This window comes from Cricetulus griseus, assembly GCF_003668045.3.
Source record: "Cricetulus griseus strain 17A/GY chromosome 1 unlocalized genomic scaffold, alternate assembly CriGri-PICRH-1.0 chr1_1, whole genome shotgun sequence".
NCBI classification, from domain to species: Eukaryota; Metazoa; Chordata; class Mammalia; order Rodentia; family Cricetidae; genus Cricetulus; species Cricetulus griseus.
Genome location: NW_023276807.1, coordinates 84,232,856 through 84,254,450, shown reverse-complemented (window position 1 = coordinate 84,254,450; position 21,595 = coordinate 84,232,856). Strand labels below are relative to the sequence as shown.

The 21,595-nt window shown below is 42.0% G+C and overlaps 1 protein-coding gene across 1 annotated transcript; it reads left to right on the top strand.

Annotated features, from left to right (window-relative positions):
* The first annotated feature begins 13,728 nt into the window (after nt 1-13,728).
* Tmem17 (transmembrane protein 17) lies at nt 13,729-20,689 on the top strand. Its single transcript, XM_027388035.2, has 4 exons — nt 13,729-14,075; nt 18,336-18,439; nt 18,557-18,670; nt 19,611-20,689. The coding sequence occupies exons 1-4, from the start codon at nt 13,976-13,978 to the stop codon at nt 19,887-19,889; spliced, it is 597 nt and encodes a 198-aa protein (XP_027243836.1). The 5' UTR covers nt 13,729-13,975; the 3' UTR covers nt 19,890-20,689.
* Nucleotides 20,690-21,595: the final 906 nt, after the last annotated feature.

Here is a 21,595-nt window from a genome sequence, read left to right as displayed (position 1 = left end):
TGCACAGGGGTGGGGAGTGTCTGACAAGTGTTTAACTGTAATGCCTGTGGTATTCATAGCAGACAGCCTCCAGCTACCTTAGCTGTGCAAATAGAAACAACATGGTTCTTATGTATCTGTTGTAGTGAGAGATCTTACTATGTACCTGTGGTGCTGACCACACCCATTTGGGCAAACTCACTTGTACAAAGCCTAGCTAATTGCTATTCTGAACCTGCCAACTTGGTACCTAATTTAGAGTTTGCTGTGTTGGCCTTTGTTGCTGGCTGGACAGTCCTCATACACTATCCTGTTCCAAATCACAGAGAGCTGGGCTTCCTCTGGACAAAGAGTAGCTGGGCTGCTCCCCTCACCAGAGGGCTATGGGCAAGGAGTTTTTACCTAGAAAGAAACATTGAGTATAGTCAGCAGTGTGTCTGGTAAGGGAGAAAGTGAGGTTAGAGTGACAGGATTTGTTCTAAGCATGAACTTTGCCAAAGCACGGATGGAGAGAAAAAAGAGAGAAAATACATTTTTAAAGTTTCAGACATATTTAATGCAGCAAAAGGTTTAATTTTAAATATAACAGGAGTTCCAAAAATAAACAGAGAAACGAAGCATAGAGGAAGAAGTAGCATTTGAATTTGGGATTTTTCCAAAAACCAAAAATGTATCAAAACACAAGATGTACAATGCAGATCAAGAGATTTGTATTAAAACACACACACACACACACACACACACAAAAAAAAAAAAAAAAAAAACAAAAAACAACAACAACAAAAAGAAAACGCCCTAGGGCTGGGAAGATGGCTCAGTCAGTACAGTGCTTGCCTTGCAAGCATGAAAATGCAAGTTCAATCCCCAGAACCTATGCTTAAACAAATAAAAAAAGGCGTGGGGCACCCTTGCAATCCCAGCATTGCGGAGGCAGAGACAGGAAATTCCTGGAGCTCCCTGGCCAGCCAACCTAGCCTGCTAGTAAGGTTTCAGCTAAGAGACTGTCACAAAAAAAGACAGCCCCTGGGGAATGGCATCTGGGGTTGCCCTCTAGCCTGTATGCATAGTAAAACTCATTGAAGACATCTAGCCAAACACCAAAACCCAAAGGCAGAGTAAAACTCTCCAAATAGTCAGAAAACAATTCATTACCTTCAAAGAAAGAAGGTCCCCTGCTGACTGTATCAGAGATTATGTGAGCAACTCAGTGGACTATCTTCTTTAAATAAAAGAGAAATAAATTCCTATAAACCTAGAATTTCATGCTCTGTGAAGTATTCTTCAAGAATGAACACTGAATGAAGACATTCCAGACAATAAATAAATGATGTATTTCAAAAGACTCTGAGAGGGTCTGTTGCTAATAAACTGAAGCACAGGGCAACAGAATCCCAGAGAGAGACTCTGAAATGCAGGAAGATTCTGAGAGAAATGACAAGAATAAAAACCAGGGAAAATGGAAATGGAAACTAAAATAATAATGCCATGTCACAATGTTTCAACCCTGGGTAGAAGTAAAACAACATTTACACAAAAGAACAAACAGGGCAAGTAGCACATCCAACTTCCATTGAGTTGCCATGGAGGTGGAATGATATTAGTTTGCACACAGACCCTAGAGGAACTATAAAAAATAATAAAATAATGTGTACTTGACAATAAATACAAGGATAATTAGAATAAATCACAAAGAAGGGGGAGCTGAATAACAGAGACATAAAATGACCCAAATATTTAAGTCATCATTAAAAGTATAAAAGCACTAAATCTTCTAAGTAACTGAAAAACACTGGCATGCTGGGCACAAAGCACATCTTAAGGAAACAGAGGACTTAAAAGTAGAGGACTTAAACGGAAAAGTCAGTAGTTGTAAAACACAAGGAAAAGTTTTTAAAAGGGGGTGTACTTACGCGTCTCTGGCACCACAAATCTATGGATACTTTGCTCTCCTGCAATGCAATCCTCAAGATTGTTAGACCAACACTGCCCCTAAGCCAGACTTCCAGCCTAAGAGATAAAACAAGATGTTTCATGATATAAAGGGTCAATGATTAGGAAGGGACAACAATTCCAAATAACTTAATTCCAAAAAGAATATCACAAATAATATTGATAGGAGAATGGAAGAATTGGTAGACCTCTGCGACCAATCAAAAAAACAAACAAAAATACTTGTATATGTATACATTCATGTAGAATACAGTGTGTATGCCTGTGTGTGTCAGAATACAAGAGAATGAAAAACATCATTAATAAATATGACTGAGTTAAACTTACATAGAAATTACATCTAACAACTGAAGCAAGCATGTTTTCAAGAAAATGCAGACATTTTAAAAATGGATGATATTTAGGTGAGTTTCAACAAATACCAGCTCAATGGAGTAATATAAAGTAACAGCTTTATGGAATTGAACTAGGAACAAAGTAACCATTAACTCCGCGCGCGCGCGCACACACACAGAGTAAAAAATAGTGTAAAAAATTGTAATGGGCAGCACAATGGCTCAGAAAATAAAAGCACTTGCTAAACCTGAAATTGTGAGTTTTACACACAGTGGAAAGAGGTAACTGACTCCTAAAAGTTGTTCGTGCACTTGGCATGCATTCACTCACACACACACACACACACACACACACACACACTCAAACATGCATGCACACTATAGTAATTTTTTAAGTTTAAAAAGAAAATCTAAAAGCCAATGATCCATATGAAAGGTCATAAGCAAACAGGGGAAAACAGAAAATTATAATCACAACAGAAAGAAAAGTTAGAAATCTATGAAAAAGTAGCTGTCAGAAAACAGCAAAAAGCCAAATATTGGTTCTTTAAAAAAAAACTGATGTAATTAACAAATTCCTGTTAATACTGGAGCAAGAAAGAGAGAGAACAAATACTACTATGAAGACAGAAATGGAAAGGACCAATTAAGATCCTTTCCCATTAAAAATGTGACAAGGGGAAATTATAAACAACTTCATGCCAAGAACAGACAGATTCCTAGACATACACAGCTGTATCAAAGTGGGGAAAGGGGGGAAACAGAAATTTGAATTGCCCTACATTCACAAACAAAAATAGTTTGCCCACAAAGAAAATCACAGGCACAGATGGATTCTATAGCACATTTTTAAAGTTCTTTCTATCAGGAAAATTACTAATCTTCTACTAAGTCAACTAGAGTACAGAAAGATGGAGAAAATTCCAAAAATTTTTGAGGTCAGTGCAACACTGTTACAAAAACTTGGCAAAAACATCACAAAAAAAGAAAATACAGTCAGTCTCTCTCACTAACAAAAAATGAGACGTTAAGCCGGGCATTGGTGGTGCACGCCTTTAATGCCAGCACTCGGGAGGCAGAGACAGGAGGATCTCTGTGGGTTCGAGGCCAGCCTGGTCTCCAAAGCGAGTGCCAGGATAGGTTCCAAAGCTACACAGAGAAACCCTGTCTCAAAAAACCAAAAAACAAAAACAAAAAAGAGAGAAGTCATAAATGAAATATTAGCCATCAAGTGTAGCATCACACTTTGATTTTTTTATGAATATGGGTATTGTGTCTGCATTGTATATATGAGTAGTCGCACATGTGTTCTGGAGGCCAGAAGAAGGCTTCAGATCCCCTGGAATTTGTGTAGCAGATATTCGTGAGCCACTATGTGGGTGCTGGGAATCAAGCCCGGGTCTTTTGGAAGAGTAGCCAGTACTCTTAACCACTGCACCATCTCTCCAGCTCCCAGTAGCTCTTTTTTGTAATAGTCCAAACTGGGGGAAAAAAACCTATAAATCATGAATTGTCACCACCATTTGTGGTAATAAAACTCATAGTGTAGTCAAACAGCAAAACAACAAGGAAAACAAACAGGCTACTATTACACAAAACAACATAATTTATAAATGTAATGGTGGGCTGAAAGGAGTAAAGTCAATACATATGCAGCATAGGCCTTTATACATGAATAAATACAGGCAAAAATTAACATACAGATACGGAAATGGAGATAATAGTGACTTGGGGTCAGCAGGGGGATGACCACCAAAAGGGAACATAAGCAAGTGCTGGTCTGGTTTGCTTTCTGTTGCTCTAATAGACACTGACCAAATGCAACTTGGAGGAGGAAAGGGGTTATCTTGCTTACAGGTCCATCACTGAAGGATGCCCGGGTAGGAACCTGAAGGCAGGTACAGAAGCAGAGACCATGGTACACTACTCACAGACTTGTTCAACTTGTTTTCTTATACACCCAAGACCATCTGCCCAGGAGTGGCACCACCCACAGTGGGCTGGGCCCTCCCACATTAATTATTAATCAATAAGATGCCAGGCAGATTTACCTACAGACCAATCTGATAGGGGCAATTCATCAAATGAAGTTCCTTCATCCCAGCTGACTCTAGTTTGTGTCAAATGTACAGAAACTAACCAACACCAACACAGGTATTTATTTCTAAGACACTGGTTCTAGAGCAGTGATTCTCAACCTATGAGCCACAACCTCTTTGGAGTTGAACAACCCTTTCATAGGGGTCGAGTATCAGATATTCTGCACATCAGATATCTACATTACGACTCACAGCAGTAGCAAAATTGCAGTTATGATGTAGCAATGAAAATCATTATGGCCAGGGGTCATCACAGCATGAAGAACTGTATTAAATGGTGGCAGTGTTAGGGAGAGTGAGGACCACAGCTGTAGGGTTAGCCACCTCTTTGAGTGCTGATTACATAGGTGGCATGGCAGTCACTTTTCTGTTGTTGTGATAAAGTAGCATAACCAAAAGCAACTTCTGGAATAAAAAGTTTGCTTTGTCTTACAGTTCCAGGGGAGCATTCGTAATAGCAGAGGAGGCTTGGTGGCTAGCTGCCAACCAGAAAACTGAGAGATCACATCTTCACCATCAAGCAAGAAGCAGAGGGAAGGAGCTGGGAGTAGAGTGAGTCTCCAGACTCTCAAAGGCCACCCATGGTGCCTGTCTTCCTCCAGCAACGGTCTGGTTCATAAAGGGTTCACAGCCAAAGAGCTCCACCAAAGGGGCACCAAGGCTTTACATATGTGAGCCTATGCATATCATCATTCAGACCAGCCACTTGGTTAAAACCCACAGAGCTCTGTTCTTATGACATGCACTCTTCTGTCTGAATGTCACACTTCAATTAAAACAAAGCAAAAACAAAATTCTTTAAAAATGAAGCCATCCTAGTGCTGGGGTATGGGTGGGTTAGTTGGTAGGTCACTTGCCTTTGTGTAGGAAGCCCTGGGTTTGATTCCCAGCTCCACATAAAACTAGGCATGCTGGATCCCAGCACTCAGGAGGAGGGAGCAAAAGGATCAGAAACGCAAGGTCATCCTTGGCTATATAACATGGTGTAGGTAAGGCAAGGCTACAAGAGAACCTGTCTCTAAGTAACTGGTCAATTCTTGTTTGGGTTGGCATCAGTCTTTGCTATTCAGAACCATCCCATTGCCCTCTAGAGGTCAGACTCTGTTGTGGTTATTTCCTTGAGGACCAGTTTATTGGAGTAAAATATGAACCGGCTAAAGCTTCAAATCAGCACACAGAGACTAGTTGTGTTAGCCACACCCAAGTTCTTTCTGGTGTCAGCTCTTTTAAAAATATTTTTTTGCTTGATTTCATTAGTAAAGCTACATCTTCAAGTTATTAAAAATCATCACGTTCTGGTTGTGTTAATTTCCCATTTAAGCTTCAAACTGAATTTCAGGTTATTTTCACCAGTGGTTTGCCGTGGATGGGAGCTGGGTGCTCTACCTTTACTTTGTGTGTTCTTCCAACACTGGTGGGAGGAGTGGGGCTGGGCATGTCTCACAGGCTTCCCCTAAGAAGGCTATAATTCCCTCCTCACAGGGTGCTTCTCTAGGAAGCCTGGCCCAATGTTTCTGTCCTCTGTTCTGCAAGAATGGAGTACTGTGGTCCTTGCCTCTCTTCACAGGTAGGCACGCTCACTGTCACCCCCTACTCGTCCTGTGGATTAGTTACTTTTTTCACCACTGTGACCCAATATCTTACAGAAACAACTTAAGTGGGGAAGGCTTGTCACCTCCACGATCTCTAGAGGACAGTCTCATCACACCAAGGAGGGCACCAGAATGGGAGCCGGTAGATCCATGGCAGCAGCAGCATGAGGCAGAATAGGTCCTCACATCTTGTCAAATCAGAAAGAAGAACACAAGCACATCAGACTGGAGCGACTTTGGCTCAGCAGCCAAGAGCACTGGCTGCACCACCAGTGGACCTGGGTTTGTTTCCCAGCATCCACATGGTAGCTCAGAACCAACCATAGCTCCTTCTAAGGACCAGCACCCTCCTCTGGTCTCTGGGGGCACAGTGTGCTTACATTTGGCAAAGCACTCATCCACATAAAATAAAAATAAAGTTCTTTTTAAAATAACAGATTCCAAGAAAATGCGACCTTTAAGGCCCAACCCCAGAAACCCGCTTATGCTAGCCAGGCCACAGCCCTAAAGCTCCCACAACCCTGCCAGATGAGGACCAAGCATTCAAATGCATGAGCCCACGGGGCGGGGGGGTGGGGGTGCACACGACACAGCTCCCATTCAAGCTGTATCATCCTGGTCCAGGAGTGCTGGGAGGTCAGCATTCCCACTGGAACAGAGCAAGGAGGACTAGGCATCCCTAAATGTTATGAGCCAGTCTCTTGTGGCCCCTCTCTAGACTCCGAGGGGAGGAAGTGCAGATATCTGCTTAGCCTGAGAATGGATTTCAGGGAGTAGAATATCCGTGTGGGTGTTTATTGGAAGGGCTAACTTCCTCCCTACCACGCTTAAACTCCAGGGAGTCTGAGTAGGGTAGATGGGGGAGGGGATGTCTGTGGCAGGGCTGCTTACCCATAATTGTCATTTCGTGGTAGAAGACTGGGACTGTAGGTGGAAGGCATGCTCACCGGTCTGGACCTTAGCCAGGGCCTAGGGCGTCCCTGCTGATGCCCTACTATACTGACCCAGACACCAGGGACTTTTGTTCATCTCCACAGCATGAGTTGAAAAGGGGAAAGAACAATTCCATACTAACTGAAAACACAATGCAGTGGAAGATTGCAACGATCTCTGTTTTGCAAAACAAACATCTTAAGTATCAAGAGAGTTGTGTTATTCAGCAACAGAAATATGAATACTTCAAGCTTACCTGAATTCTACATGCATGTAGGCCTCTCATTTTAATATACCTTGTCCATTGACAGCGTTTCTACTCTCACAGCCCTAATGTGATGGATGATCAAAATGAAACAAGTCTAAGCATTGCAAAGTATGCCATTGAAGGCAAAGTAAACTGTTTAAGAAATTAAAACAAGAACCACAATGTTTGAAAAACAAGCAGAGGGAGCAGGGACTAATATATCAATATTTAGTGGGAAACCAATATTTTATTACTGTCAGTAGCAGCAAAAATTAATTTTCTCCCAGAAAGAGAACATGATTTATATTTCACACAGTGCAATGGATAAGGTATAGCGCTAGGTTATCGCCATGAATAATAGGACACGGTTACTAAAATGACCAAGTGCTTCTCCCAGACTCACAGTTTCACTTGACAGATCCGAGAGTTCCTTAAACGGGATTTTGCTTTTCCCGTCTCTTCCTTTGTCTTGACATTTCCCATTTCTCAGAGTGTGGCACGAGCAGCAGCATCTGACAGAGCAGAGGGATGGTGTGGTGGGCTGACACAGAGAGAAATGCCACAGAACTGTGTGTGTGTGTGTGTGTGTGTGTGTGTGTGTGTGTGTTTTCTAATAAAAATACTCAGTGGTGTTGAGTTTGAAGGCAACATATTAGTCAGCCTTGAAATATCCCTTCGTATAGCCTAAATTTCCTTTAAAAGATCTTGATTTCCCTGTAACTCATAACTCGTAGTGGACTCTGTTTATAAACCTTTGAAAAGTTCTGTGAATAGACTGTGTGAGGGAGTCAGAAAGCTTTGATTGTCCATTAACAATGGAAGATTATAGAATCAGATTTCATGTAATTTAGAGCAAGACTTTTGATATGGATGTTCTTATGGAATCATATCTGAAGACACTGTGCCCAAGCATATAATTGTTGTGGGTTATTTGTACACTGTGTGAAAATATATTGCTGTGATTGGTATAATAAAAAGCTGAACGGCCAATAGCTAATCAGGAGGTATGGGTGAAATTCTGGGGAGAGAAAGAAAGAGGAGGAGGAATCTAGGCACTCAAGGGAGACACCAAGAGACATGGAGAGAAAACAGGAGGTGCAAGTTGGAAGAGAGGTAACACCATGTGATAGGATGTAGATTAACATAAATGGGTTAATATAAGTTATAAGAGCTAGTTAGGAACAAGCTTAAGCTAAAGGCTGAGTTTTCATAATCAATGAGAAGTCTTTGTGTCATTATTTGGGAGCTGGCTGGCAGGATAGAAAAAAACACATTGCATGAGTTTATCTTTTAAATTTATCTATGCACTTGGAAATGTCTTCAAGTACATTTTAAAGCCAAACACTGAATGACTATGACTTGAGAGACATAGTCACCTAAGATATCACTGCTAAACTGCTTGTTAGAATCAAGTGGAAAGAATTCACATCTTTCTACCACAAGAAGTAATTAAAAAAAAAAAATCACCCCTAAAATCAGTTTCTTGTCACATACGGTAATACTGAACAGCACTGCCTCTTATAAAAGAGAAACAAATTATCATATTAGACTGACATTTTTATGAAAATAAATAAGTAAACCACATATGTAATTAAACCTCCATGATATGCATTAAGCAATCATCGAAGAGGAAGAGTTTCTCTGAAACAGCACTGGTATAAGAACAACCTAACTGGGGCTAGAGAGATGACTCAGTGGTTAAAAGCACTGGCTGCTCTTCCAGAGAACCCAGTATCCACATGGTGACTCACAACCATCTATAACTCCAGTCCCAGGGGGATCTTGTGCAGCCTGAGAGCAACAGGCATACATGTGATGAACAGACATATATATTGACAAAACATCTAAACACATAAAATAATAAGTAAACGAATTGTTAAAGAACTGTTTAAGTTTACAGACCTCTGCAAGACTTTATTCATTTTGCTTGAATTATTCCATGGTTTTAAGAACAGATTAACACTTCTTTTGGGATTTTAAGTGAGTAGTTGGCTTATATTATGGGAAACCCAAATTCCACAAGTCTCTTGATTCTCTGAAAGTGGATGGGTGTCTTCCTGTGTAGCTCAGTACTCTCAGGTATGACTACCTATAAGACACTGTGAACATCAACGAGCAAAGCCATGTGCTGAACAGTTGAGCCATATGGACTATTTGTGAGATCAACAGTGCAGGACTATCCCTGCCCATACTGCTGTCCCCTCACATCCTGCCCCTTGACTCAACTTTGCTTCTTTCTCTCAATTTTAAATGGTATTTCTAGGCTATAAAATGTATGTTTATCCTAGGAAATTTGAGTAACAAAAATAGAAGGGGAAATACCCACAATTTTGTTAATTTCTTCCTCTTGGATTTTGATTAAATAATTATAAACTGAACAAAGTATTTCACAATACTTCTATTTCAGTGTTAGAGAGAAAACATGTTTGCTTTTCTAAAAACCATTCAGACTTCACGTAAATTTGGTTAATATACATGGAATGCCTTAACGGTTAGTTGCATTCAAGGTCTTTACTAGGAAAGCAGTAGACATGTCACTTAGCAAGAGTGGTTTAGTTTGGAAACTAAACACTAGCGTTGACTTCACATTAGGTGTTCATTTTTTTATAAACAGGGGTGCAGATAATAACTACCAAGTATATAGAATACATTCAAAGATACAACCGTTGTATCACTCATGACAGCAAGATATCATCGTTCCCTCTTTGTGAAAAGACCTGAAGTTCATTGTTCTTGGGTGATTCTGGGAGTTTAATGGGCTTGAACCTTGTCTCCTCTGTTTCCAGAGCATTCTTTCCACAACAGGCTGCCATGCCACCCTAGGTATCATTATCTGCTCAATCCAGTGGTGTGGTAGAGCTCTTAAAATCCTCATTCCTCCTCTTTTCAAAATTCACATCAGTAATGTTGAAAATAGAATGCAGGTATATTAAACTTTATTTCTGTGATTATTTTTTACAAGCAGAGTCTTGATTTTTGTATTATTTTATTAAAGATAGAAACACTTTTTAAAAATTACTTATTTTATGTGCATGGGTGCTTTGTCTACATATGTGTCTGTGTACCCTGTGTGAGCTGCGAATCGTGTGGAATCTGTGCACCATGTGTGAGTCATGCCTGGTGCTCTCAGATGACAAAAGAGGCCGTTAGATCCCCTCAGACTGGCCTTAGGCAGTTGTGAGCAGCCATATGTGTGCTGGAAATTGAACCCAGGTCCTCTGGAAAAATAGCCAGGGCTCTTAACCCCTGCATCATCTTGTTGTTTTAACTTTGGCATGGTAGATATGCCTTAATCTAATACTATTTCAGTTAGCAATTATGATTCTGCAGTACCAGCCTGCTTCTCTATCAACCGCTTGGCCATGGTGGGAATTCTGTTCCTGCAGGCATCAGCTCTGTCACTGCCACTAAATCTATATTGCTCTATTTATAAATAAGACTTAAGATTCAAAGGCTGGGGTGAAAACCTGCTAGCCCAGAGAGGCTGGGTCCCAACTAGCTAGCCTTTTCTCTTTGTTGGCATCTCCCAAAGAGATGGTCCTTCTACTCTGCCAAACAAAAAAAGCTGCACCACTCCAAATCCCTACCTACCACTTCTGGGGCATCTCTCTACCTCTCCCAGATGCCTTCTGATGAGCTATGATTATTTTCTGTCAACTAGTTGCTAACTCAGCCTCCTAACCCAATGTTAATTTTATTTAATTAACACACATGCAATTGTGATTGAATACCCCCCATACAACACCATCTCTCCAGCCCCAAGATAGAAACAGTTTTTTCAAGGCTATTTCTACATGTTGCCAATTGCTTATCTATGTGCGGTTGTCCAAATTACAGTCCAGGTAGCAGTGCATCCTGCCTTGAGTTTCATCGTCCCCTCTATAAAAATCTTGGTTCACTTAAGAGATAAAAAGTGATTCGTGGTTGTTCGCATTTATTTTAAATAGCTAGACTCCACCTGGTTTTAATTCATGGATTATCGATTCTACAGAATAAACTTTACACACACGCTAGTGAAGTCGTTGAACTGGGGATGGGAAGCTGTGGAGAAAGTGATTAGGCCTTTACCTCCCCTTATTCATTCAGTTACCCTTCTCTGACTCTAAACCAAACACCCTAAGATGAAAGACACATAAACATACAATTATACGACAGACGGGACAGTGCTAGTACAAAGCAAGTGTGAGATTTTGTCACAGAGCTGAGCAGCTAATCTAGCTATAGGGAGGTCCTGGAGTCCTTTCTGCAGATACTGGGGCCTGAGCTCCATCTTGAACTGAAGCAAAATTTAGCCAGCTTCTCCCAGTCATCCCTGGCTAGAATTTATCTGTGGACTTTGACCAGAGAAACTGTGGCTTTGTGTCTCCTTGGCCTCCAGGTGTCTCACTGGGCTAAGTATCTTGATGAAAACAAACACTTCTTGAATTACTTTTAAAACCTAACTACAAAGCCATTTTCTTCTACCTCTTCCCCTTGACAATCTCTAAGTGAATTTCCCTTTTCATTGTGCGGACTAAAGCTCCTGGAAAAGCAACCCCTTCATTAAAGAGTGTGTACACTGATAGACCTGAACTTTTGTGATTGTTAGTTGAAATGTTGCAGAACAAAAGCCAAAATTATTTTTGGGCTCTCCTTGGTTCCCTTGATGTCTGTTTACCACTCGCCTCTGTATCTTATCTAACTAACCGGTAAAACCTTTGGAATCTGTTAGTTTAGCTGATTGTGGGCTTTCACTAACCAGAAAGCTAAGAATGTCCTCATACAGCCTGAGACCTGTAGCAGAGATGCCCCTGTTTTGCTGTGACCTGCCTATCTGATGTCCCCATTAATGTACTTAGAAGATGCATTGATTTATGGCTGTCTTGCCATAAATATAATTTTGGTAATATAAATTCATATTGAGATTTGGATGATGGGCATTAGGACAACCTAAATCCCATGTTCCCAGGCTATGGGCACTCATACTTAGTTCAGAATAAATTTCTTTTCACTCCCTTTGGAACAAGAACTGTGTTTTGTAATTATACTCTTGACATGCTTTTCATTTTTAGAATTAGATTTATTCATTTTCTGTGTATTTAGCCTACATTTTTGTTTGTAGACTACATGTGTGCTTGGTGCCCATGGAGGTCAGCTACTGCTAATCCCACTGATCGAGAAGACCACTACTACAGTTTAAAACCAAATTTAAAGCAAGCTTTAATTACATACTGGCCAGGTCCATCTCTGGGTTTCCAGAAAATGGCCCTGAGTCACAGTTAGCAGTGGCCTAAATATTTCCCATCAGGTCCAATCAGGAGCAAGCATACATCATCTAGACGTATTTCCTGCCTGTGAACCTCCCACCAACATGTGATCAAGCACATCTGGTGTAGATGGGTCAAACAAATTTGTTTGGGGGAGTGAAAAACTTGTGGCTTGTTGTCTCCCATAAACAGTGGCCTCTAGCATTTCAGGAACTATTTGTCCTTGGGCAAGGGGATTGCTGATCAATGGCATTTTGTTTCATGGATCTCTACGGCATAATAATTAAAACTTAAAATGTAACTTTGGCTCTCACAGTATCTGATAGAGTCACAGGTGGTTGTGAAACACCATGCAGGTAATGGGAATCAAACCTGGGTCCTCTGCAAGAACTACAAGTGCTGGTAACAGCTTCAACAACTCCAGTTCCACCACACTTTACCAGAAAGATTAAAGGATGGAATATAAGTGTTGGTAAAACACACAGAGTGGCAGGGATGTTCATATGTAGCTGGAGGTTAGACAATTTGGAAAGGTGATGGCAGAACCTAACAAAACTGGTTTTACATACTGTTTGACTCAGCCTCTCCACTCCTGGGTACACATTCAGCATATACCTGTGGGTATGTTTACCCGCTGGCACTTTCACCAAGAGTGGTGCCAGCCATACCTGCTCCCAACTACAAAATACACAGGTTCATATCCACAGCTTGTTGATAAGCTTGTTGGTATGATCATAAATAGGAAGAAAACCAATAAAAATGTTGATGGCAGAGTCAGGTTTTTTCTTAAACTTTTTCTATGCAATTAGTCTACTATAAAGTATTAAGTAGGCCAGCTGTTCCATCAGCCACTGAAAGAGGTAGCTATAAGGCTGACTGACTCGGGTCCTAATGCAACTGGATTGTGCTTTTCTGTAATGTCTATTACACTTAAGGGTTTGTTTTGGTTTGGTTTTTGAGGTTTTACAATGTAGCCCAGGCTGAGATCAAAATGGGGATCCTCCTTAGAGCTAAAAATGATACATTGTAAGTGAAAGCAAGAAAAGGCTGATTTTTTTTTTTTGAAAGTTTTAAAATAACCCATGATCCAGAAACAACTGTTCTGTACTTTGAGTTACTTCCTTCCCTTCTGAAGCAGGTGCACTTGGTCTAACCTAGTCTTACCCCAGATTGTATATACCCTTAGAAAAGAATCTCTGGGAGGGGCATTCTTTAAGATCTGTGCTCGTTCTTCATTTCCCTCTAGAGAAGAAGCACCAATTTTGCAAACAAAGTGGCATGGTGTGAGGACTCCTTGTGGCTCAGCCCAGGCTGGAATGGCTTGTTACATGTGAACATTTTAAGACCCGCGGCTTAAAAGGCAGGACTAAGGAACCCGCCATTTGCATTACCACGAGGCTACGTTCAGCTGCAGGCCCAGCTGCCTCTGCTCGCCCCTCCAAAGGGAAGCCTCCGGAAGATTCTGGACCGTGCAGGGCAACCCGGGCACCCACTCCCTAGCGGCTGGCACAGCCCCGTTGCCCGGGGAACTGCAGCACGCCGCTGCGCTGGCTGATTAGCGGGTGTGTGCGGGGCGAGGCCGGGCAGGCCAGGCATGGAGCTGCCGGACCCTGTTCGTCAGCGCCTGGGCAACTTCAGCCTCACGGTGTTCGGCGACTCCAGCCGCACCGGGCCGGAGTCCAGCGAGGCGGCGGGTGAGTGGCGAGGGCGCAGGCCCGCGCGGGGGTGTGGCTCGCGGGCGGACGCACGGGCCGTGCCCGGGTGAAAAATGGCGGCCTCGGCTTCCGCCATGGCGCATCCCCCGTGCGGGAGGCTGCCTGCGGGCCTGCGACCCACCCGGGCGCTCGCGAGCCTCAACCGCGGGGGCGCTGTCGCCGAGAGAATTGGAATACAGAGCAGGAACGCCTGCTTCCCGACACGGGCCCCCGCTGCGTTCCTCCGTGACGCCCGCCGGGCCTTCCAGGCCAGGCTGAGGGGAGAGCGTCCGCTCCCACCCCGACAATAGCTTTGTTGTGTCAAACCCCTCCTGGCAGGATAGGCTCGTTCCTCCCAGCCAGCCTCCCAGCCGGGTACAGGGAAGAAAAGGGGGTTGCTTTTTCATTGAATGAGCCTTTTAAACCACTGTCCACACGACTGGCGGCTGCCAAACTAACGTGGCCTTCCTCGGCCTGCGCCTTCTTCCCGGCTCCATCCAACACTGGGGTCAACACCGTCGAGTTGACCACAGTGTCAGCCTCCTCGATCTTGACTACAGCATACGTTTTCACCAATGAACTCAAGGAAGGAGAAATCCTTTCTCCAGATTGGTTTTGGCTACTGTTTAAAAGGGAAAATTGAAAAGCAAAGCCACTTCCCATCGACCTGAAAAATTAGATTTCCATGCTTCTAAGAGCCTTAACTTGCACTGAGGTCTCTGGGGTCAGAGTGCAGTTACTGGAGAAATTATTTGTTCTGCAGCTCTGTAGGCTGCAGAGCCTCAGCCTTAGGTAGTGTTAATTGTTTGGATGCCAACATCGCTAAAGACCAGAAACTGGAAATTCATATGGTTTTCATATATCATATAGTATTTTTCCCAACCATTCAAATTCGAGAAAAGCTGTTTAATTCACTGTCTCTGCCAAGACAGGTAATTAATTGGTTAGTGAAATTTGCCTGTCCAATATATAATGCTTTAATTTTATCTCATTACAGAATTCAACTTGAACTTTTGTAAAATTTAATGAATTTGCATCTTGTGCCTCATTTATATTTTGGCCTGATTTTTTCAATTGCCTAAGTTTGATGTGTTGAAGTATGGATGTGACACTACAGAAAATAAAATAAAAGCCCTGGCATGCTAAGCAGTCACTCTACCAAACTATATCCCCATAGGTTTTTAAACAACAACGACGAAATTGTTGTTGTTGTTGTTGTTGTTGTTGTTGTTACAGTGCAATCAAGAAGTGCCTGAGCTGTCCTGAAACTAACTTGCTGTGTAGCCCAGACTGGCTTTGAATGTGAAATACTCCCTGCCTCAGTTTCTTTGCAAACATTTAGCTAGTTTCTGCTCTAAAGGCTCTGAAAGTGTCAGCTTAACCAATATATAATTATTTTCCTGTCTTTTTAGTGAGTTTAATATTAGGCTGTAAAAATTTTTATCACCTCACCTCACATCCACCTCACCTCACATCCACCTCACCTCACATCTACAATCATCTCACTTCCACAACACCTCAGCTCCACAACACCTCTCCTCCACAATCTTCAGAATTAAAAGATTTTAAAATTTTATTCCTATATTAGGGATAATTTAAGAAATTAAGGCAAGTAAAAGCAGACCACAATAGTCAGGCATTCCCTTAAAACTTAAAGGAAACTTGTGGAATAGAATATTTGTTTAACTCTGTGAAGATGTGTTGCATTTGTTTTACCTTGCCTGCCTAACACACCTGATTGAGCTAATAAAAAGCTGAATGGCCAATAGCTAGGCATTAAAGGGATATGTGGGGCTGGAGAGCAGAAAGAATACTTAGGAGGAGGGATCTAGGCTCAAGAGAGAAGAAAAAGAAAACGAGGGAGAAACAAAAGGAGACACTAGGGGCCAACCAGTCAGGCAGACAGGGAGGAAGCAGGAAAGTAGGACATATAGAAAGAAAGGTAAAAATCACTGAGACAAAACATAGATGAAGAGAAACAGGTTAAAATAAGTTACAGGCTCTAGTGGGACAAGCCTAAAGTAAGGCCAAGCATTCATAACTAATAACAAATCTCTGTGTCATGATTTGGGGGCTGGTGGTTCAAGAAAGCCTGCTACAGAAACTTTTGCTTCTAGAGGCCATGCTTGTCTCAAAAAGCATTAGATGTCAATTAAAAAAAAAAAAAAAAACTATGCAGATAAAAAGGAAAAAAGTTACAAAGTAATTTATGTTAGTATCTTTCTAAATTATTACATTTAGAGAAACCGATTTAAAATAAGAATGTAGTTAAGTTTATAATGTGTTTTCTAGGGCTCAATTTTAAAATCAAATTCTTGTTGTGGGACCTTTTCCCTTATACAAAAGCAAAGATATTGGGTAATCAATCTGATAAATGGAATTTGTGTGTCACAAATGGCTATATGTATGTCATTATGCGTTTGAAATTTGTTCTTTCTGCTTATGCATGCATAGTATTCACAGTGTGTAAAGCAAAATTCCGAATAGGAAATGTAAGTGTAAATCTGTGCTTACACTGAGACTGTGTGTATACAAATAAGAAAATGAAAGGCTCTGTTTGTTGAGTATGCCTTAAGTATGATGGGCACACTGGTAAGAGTGAAATAACCTTACAGGCAGGCAGCCTTTGAGTGGTGTTATCATTCCAGAGACGATTAAATGAATGCTCAGAAAGATGTAATATTATATCCCAACTCTGGCACCTGATTCTCTTGGCTTCTGTCTTAGAGTTTCTACTGCTGTGAAGAGACACCATGACCATAACAACTTTTATTTTTTTTATGTTTTTTTTTTTATTTTTTGGTTTTTTGAGACAGGGTTTCTCTGTGTAGCTTTGGAGCCTATCCTGGCACTCGCTCTAGAGAGCAGGCTGGCCTCAAACTCACCACCAACGTGCACCACCAAGGCGTGCACCACCAACGCCTGGCTACAACAACTTTTATAAGGAAGACATTTAATTGGGGCTCAGGTCAGAGGTTTAGTCCATTATCATCATGTCAGAAAGCATGGTGGCACACAGGCAGGCATGATGCTGGAGAGGTAGCTGATGGTTCCACATCTGAATCTGCAGGCAGCAGGAAAAGAGGGTGACACTGGGCCTGGCTTGAGAGTTTGGAACACCACCCCCAGTGACACACTTCTTCCAACAAGGCCACACCTCCTAAGAGTGCCACCCCCTATGGACCTGTGGAGGCTGTTTTCATTCTAATCACCACAGCTTCTAAAGCCCATGGTTTCTTCAGTACATCACACTGCATCTTAGATGAGAAGAATATGTTTCTTTGCCAGAATTTCTTTTTTACTTTTTATTTTGTGTGTATGACTGTGTCCCTGCTTGAATGTATATGTACTGCATGAATGCCTGGTGCCCAAAGAGTCCAGAGAGGGCAGCAGATGTCCTGGAACTGGAGTTACAGGTGGTTATAAGCCACTTTGTAGGTACTGGGAACTGAACCCAGCCTTCTGCAAGTGCTCTTGACCACTGAGCTGTCTCTCCAGCCCTAACCAGCACTTCTTATACACAGTTTAGAGTGATAAATGCCAAGAGGGGAAAGATTTCTACTGGACTTCAGGAATGTAATCAAGGAAGGATTTGGAGGGGAAATGGCGCTAGATGAAGCATTAAGTAATGTACAGGATTAGAATTTGCTGGAAGAGGGATGTTTTTATAATTTGAGATTATTATATAAGAGCTAACCTATAAGAGATTCATTTTAAAACTCTTTATAGAAATCCTATAAAGGAGGCGATAGAATTTCATATTCACATAGCTCTTTGGGATTTTACTTTTTTCTGAGACAAGGTCAGATCTGTAGCCCTGACTGGCCTCAGACTTGCTATTTCCCTGTCTCTGAGTGTTAGGGTGACAAGAATGTGCCACCATTCCAGCTAATAGTCCTTTGCTCTCTTCTTTGCCTTTTCTTACTATGTAGCCCAGGCTAGCTTCAAACTCACAGTGATCCCCTGTCTCCCAAGTGCTGTGATTAAAAGCATGTGCCACCATGTCCATCTTGATAGTCCATACTTAATCCAAACCCCCAGTCTGCAAAATGCAAGCAGACTGTGGAGGCAAATCCTTGAAGGACATGAAACACATCCCCAAGCAACTAATGCCTGAAGTCAAAGGTTCACAGATGAATATACTGTTACTTATTATAATTAGTCCTAGAATGTAGAGTTTTGTTGAAGCAATATTAATGCTCAAGACTATGAGGGCACTGGCCAGGATTAAAATTTGTTCCTTTTCTACCTCTTCCACAGATAATGAGATGGTCTCCAGCTTGCCGCTGCAGATGTCACTGTATTTCAACTCTTACTTTTTCCCGCTGTGGTGGGTGAGCTGCATCGTGATGCTCCACATGAAGGTGAGTTCACTCCACCCCCGCTGCTCTGCTCCCTCACATCCCTGAGAAGGTTAACACCCCATGGACATGTTACCTGACGAAAAGACTTTGCAACCATGCTCTCCCTTTTCTTTCTAGTATTCAGTCTTGCCTGATTACTACAAATTCATTGTGATCACTGTCATCGTCCTCATAACCTTGATCGAAGCTATCCGGCTGTACCTGGGCTGCATGGGGAACCTGCAGGAGAAGGTGAGATCTCTCATCCTTCAGGGCTGTGCTGCAGACAGTTAAGGTTTCATGTGACCAAAGCAATGGCCGGGGTGGAGGTGGCACCAGCCTGGGGTTAAGGAGCAGCATCTCCAGCTTGAAGATGTCTGTCACTGCTTAACCTTCTAAGCTCTGGTTTCTTCTACAGACAAGGAAAGTAACATTTGACAAGTTTACTGAGATGAAGTGCAGTGGCTGCTATGAAGTTATCTAAACACAGCAAACTCTTCACAATCAGTAACATTTCTCACTTCTTTGTCTTGGAAATGTTTGGTCAGTGCTAGAGAAGAAGGAGAGTCAGCAAGAGTGGGGGAGAGACAAGGGAGGTGATGGCAGTGAATATGACCAAAGTCCATTTTGTACATGTATATAGTTTTAAAAAGTGGTCATTTAAATGTCTGTTTGGAACCTTAAGAAAAGTTATAAATTCATGTCCAATGCCAGGCCCATGTTTTCTGAATCATCACCCTGCCTAAGTATTTAGTTTCTAAAGTCTTTACATTATTCTGTGGTTTGCTAAGCCCTTCGTAATAGCCCCCCCCCCAGAAATTCTTGGTTTTTCTGGCCATTTTTAAGCCAACTACCCAGGCCAGGCCGATGTGTTGGCTTCTAGTCATGCTGGAGCTTCAGGGTTGGGGTCTCCCTCTCTACACACCCTTGAAGACTTCCTTTCCCACACTCTGCAGCAGTTTCTCAGTGCCTTTAAATACTGCACTCCGTTACTGACCAAGTGTGAGCTGTTGTACATTACACTGGCTTTCTATCTAGACAGTTCTCTGGGGACAAGACTGTGGTGTACTCCTGCATTACTCATGGAGCCCATACTGTAGGTTCTTTCTAGTGCTGAGTACCTGTCTGTATGCATAACTAAAACAAAGCTGTCTTTTACTAATCTTATAACTCTTGATGTATATCACTGCAGGTTCCTGAGTTGGCTGGCTTTTGGCTTTTGAGCCTTCTACTGCAGTTGCCTTTAATCCTTTTCTTGCTCCTTAACGACGGCCTAAGAAATCTACCCTTGGAGAAAGCAATACACATCATCTTCACCATCTTCCTGACTTTCCAAGTCATCTCAGCATTCCTGACCCTGAAGAAAATGGTCAATCAGCTAGCAGCCCGCTTCCACCTCCAGGACTTTGACCGGCTGTCAGCAAACAGTGCGGCTCTGAGGAGGAGGAGGCCGTTTACAGAAGAGCTCTGACCCCACACTGAAGAGTCCGTCCGAAAGACGACTCAGGACTGAGAGAATGACAGAGCATCTGAGATCAGGCCTGAGAAAGGGCACATGTATTCTGGGTTGTATACACCCTGAAATCCCATGGCGACAATGCTAAGATGCACTGTGGTCCATGAAAGCAATCTATTAACCCTGAAGCTCAGGGGATGTCCAACAGACACTAAATTTCTTGTTTCTGATGTTGACTTTTCAGGTATTTATTTGTAAGTCCATTGGTAGTTGTAATCTACCACCTTTTCGGTAATGTTTCTAGCTGTAATCTGTAACTAGAAACACAGATTTTCAGGAAAAATCAGTTTGGGTCAACGGAATCTCACTGGGTATATCAACACACTCCAGGACATGCCCCACACCCAGGAGTAGTTGGAAAACACAAAACAAACTCAGTGGTATTTTTGTGGATTTTTTATTTCATTTTGCTTTTGTTTAATCTTATTGTTAGGGGGTAGGACGTTGGAGAGGAGTTGGGAAAGAGGGAAGAAAACATGCAAAATATATGGTATGAAGAAAAAATTTAATAAAAAAAAAAAGAAATGTGTAACATCTCCTTTAAACTTTCAGCAATCTAATTGGCCGCTCTGGGTTTCTTGGAACATATGAAAATGCTTGCTCATCAGCATGCTCATGCAATAGACGGTATTTTTAACTGAGACAAATTTTGGGGTGTGCCAGTGCTCAGTTCCAAATCTCTTCTCAGTTGCTGTCCTGAGGTGAGGGAGGTGGTTGTGCTGTGGTATTTACAGAGTTTATCCTGAGGTGAAGAAGGCAGGCATATTATGGTATTTACAAAATATTTTGACATGAAACCAGCTTCAGTATTTGTGATGGAGACATCTGTTTTTACCATGGATCATAAGCTATTTATATTAAAGTATCAGCAGTGCATACTTATCTTGTGCAGTTCTTTTCAACTATGAAGCTTTTTTAACTGTCTTTTTTTTTCTTTATTTTTTTGTGTTTTGTTTTGTTTTGTGTTTTTCAAGACAGGGTTTCTCTATGTAGCCCTGGCTGGCCTAGAACTTGACCTGTAAACCAGGCTAGACTCAAACTCAGAAATCTACTTACCTCTGCCTCCCAAGTGCTAGGATTAAAGGTGTGTACTACCACAACTGGCTTGTGTGTGTGTGTGTGTGTGTGTATGTGTGTATGTATGTGAGTGTGTGTGCATGTGTGTATGTGTGAGTGTGTGAGTGTGTATGTGTGAGTGTGTGTATGTATGTGTGTACGTGTGTGTGTGTGTGTGTGTGTGTGTGTGTGTGTGATGTATATGGGTATGTTTTACCTGCATGTATATATGTAATTGTACCATGTGCATGCCTGGGCCCATGGAGGCCAGAAAAGGTGTCAGATCCCCCAGGACTAGAGTTATAAAAAGTTGTGAGCCACCATGTGAGTGCTATGAATCAAAGTTGGGTTCTCTGAAAAAATAGGCAGTGCTCTTTTTTAAATTTTTTTAAACATTCAAATATTTTCTTTCTTAAACTTTTTTTTATTATTTATTTTTTACATTCCAATCCCAGATCCCCCTCCCCCCTCTCCTCCCGCTCTCCCCACTTCCTCCCCCACCTCCCATCTGCTCCTCAGAGAGGGTAAGGCCTCCCCTAAGAAGTCTACTAAGTCTGTCCCAATATCTTGTTGAGGCAGGATCAAGGCACCTCCCCACCCCCCAC

Excerpts from the sequence above, each read along its gene's own strand:
- Tmem17 (XM_027388035.2), top strand. The coding sequence starts at position 13,976 with ATGGAGCTGCCGGACCCTGTTCGTCAGCGCCTGGGCAACTTCAGCCTC. Across the intron at positions 14,076-18,335 it reads GGAGTCCAGCGAGGCGGCGG|ATAATGAGATGGTCTCCAGC; the intron begins GTGAGTGGCGAG and ends CCTCTTCCACAG. Across the intron at positions 18,440-18,556 it reads TCGTGATGCTCCACATGAAG|TATTCAGTCTTGCCTGATTA; the intron begins GTGAGTTCACTC and ends TTTTCTTTCTAG.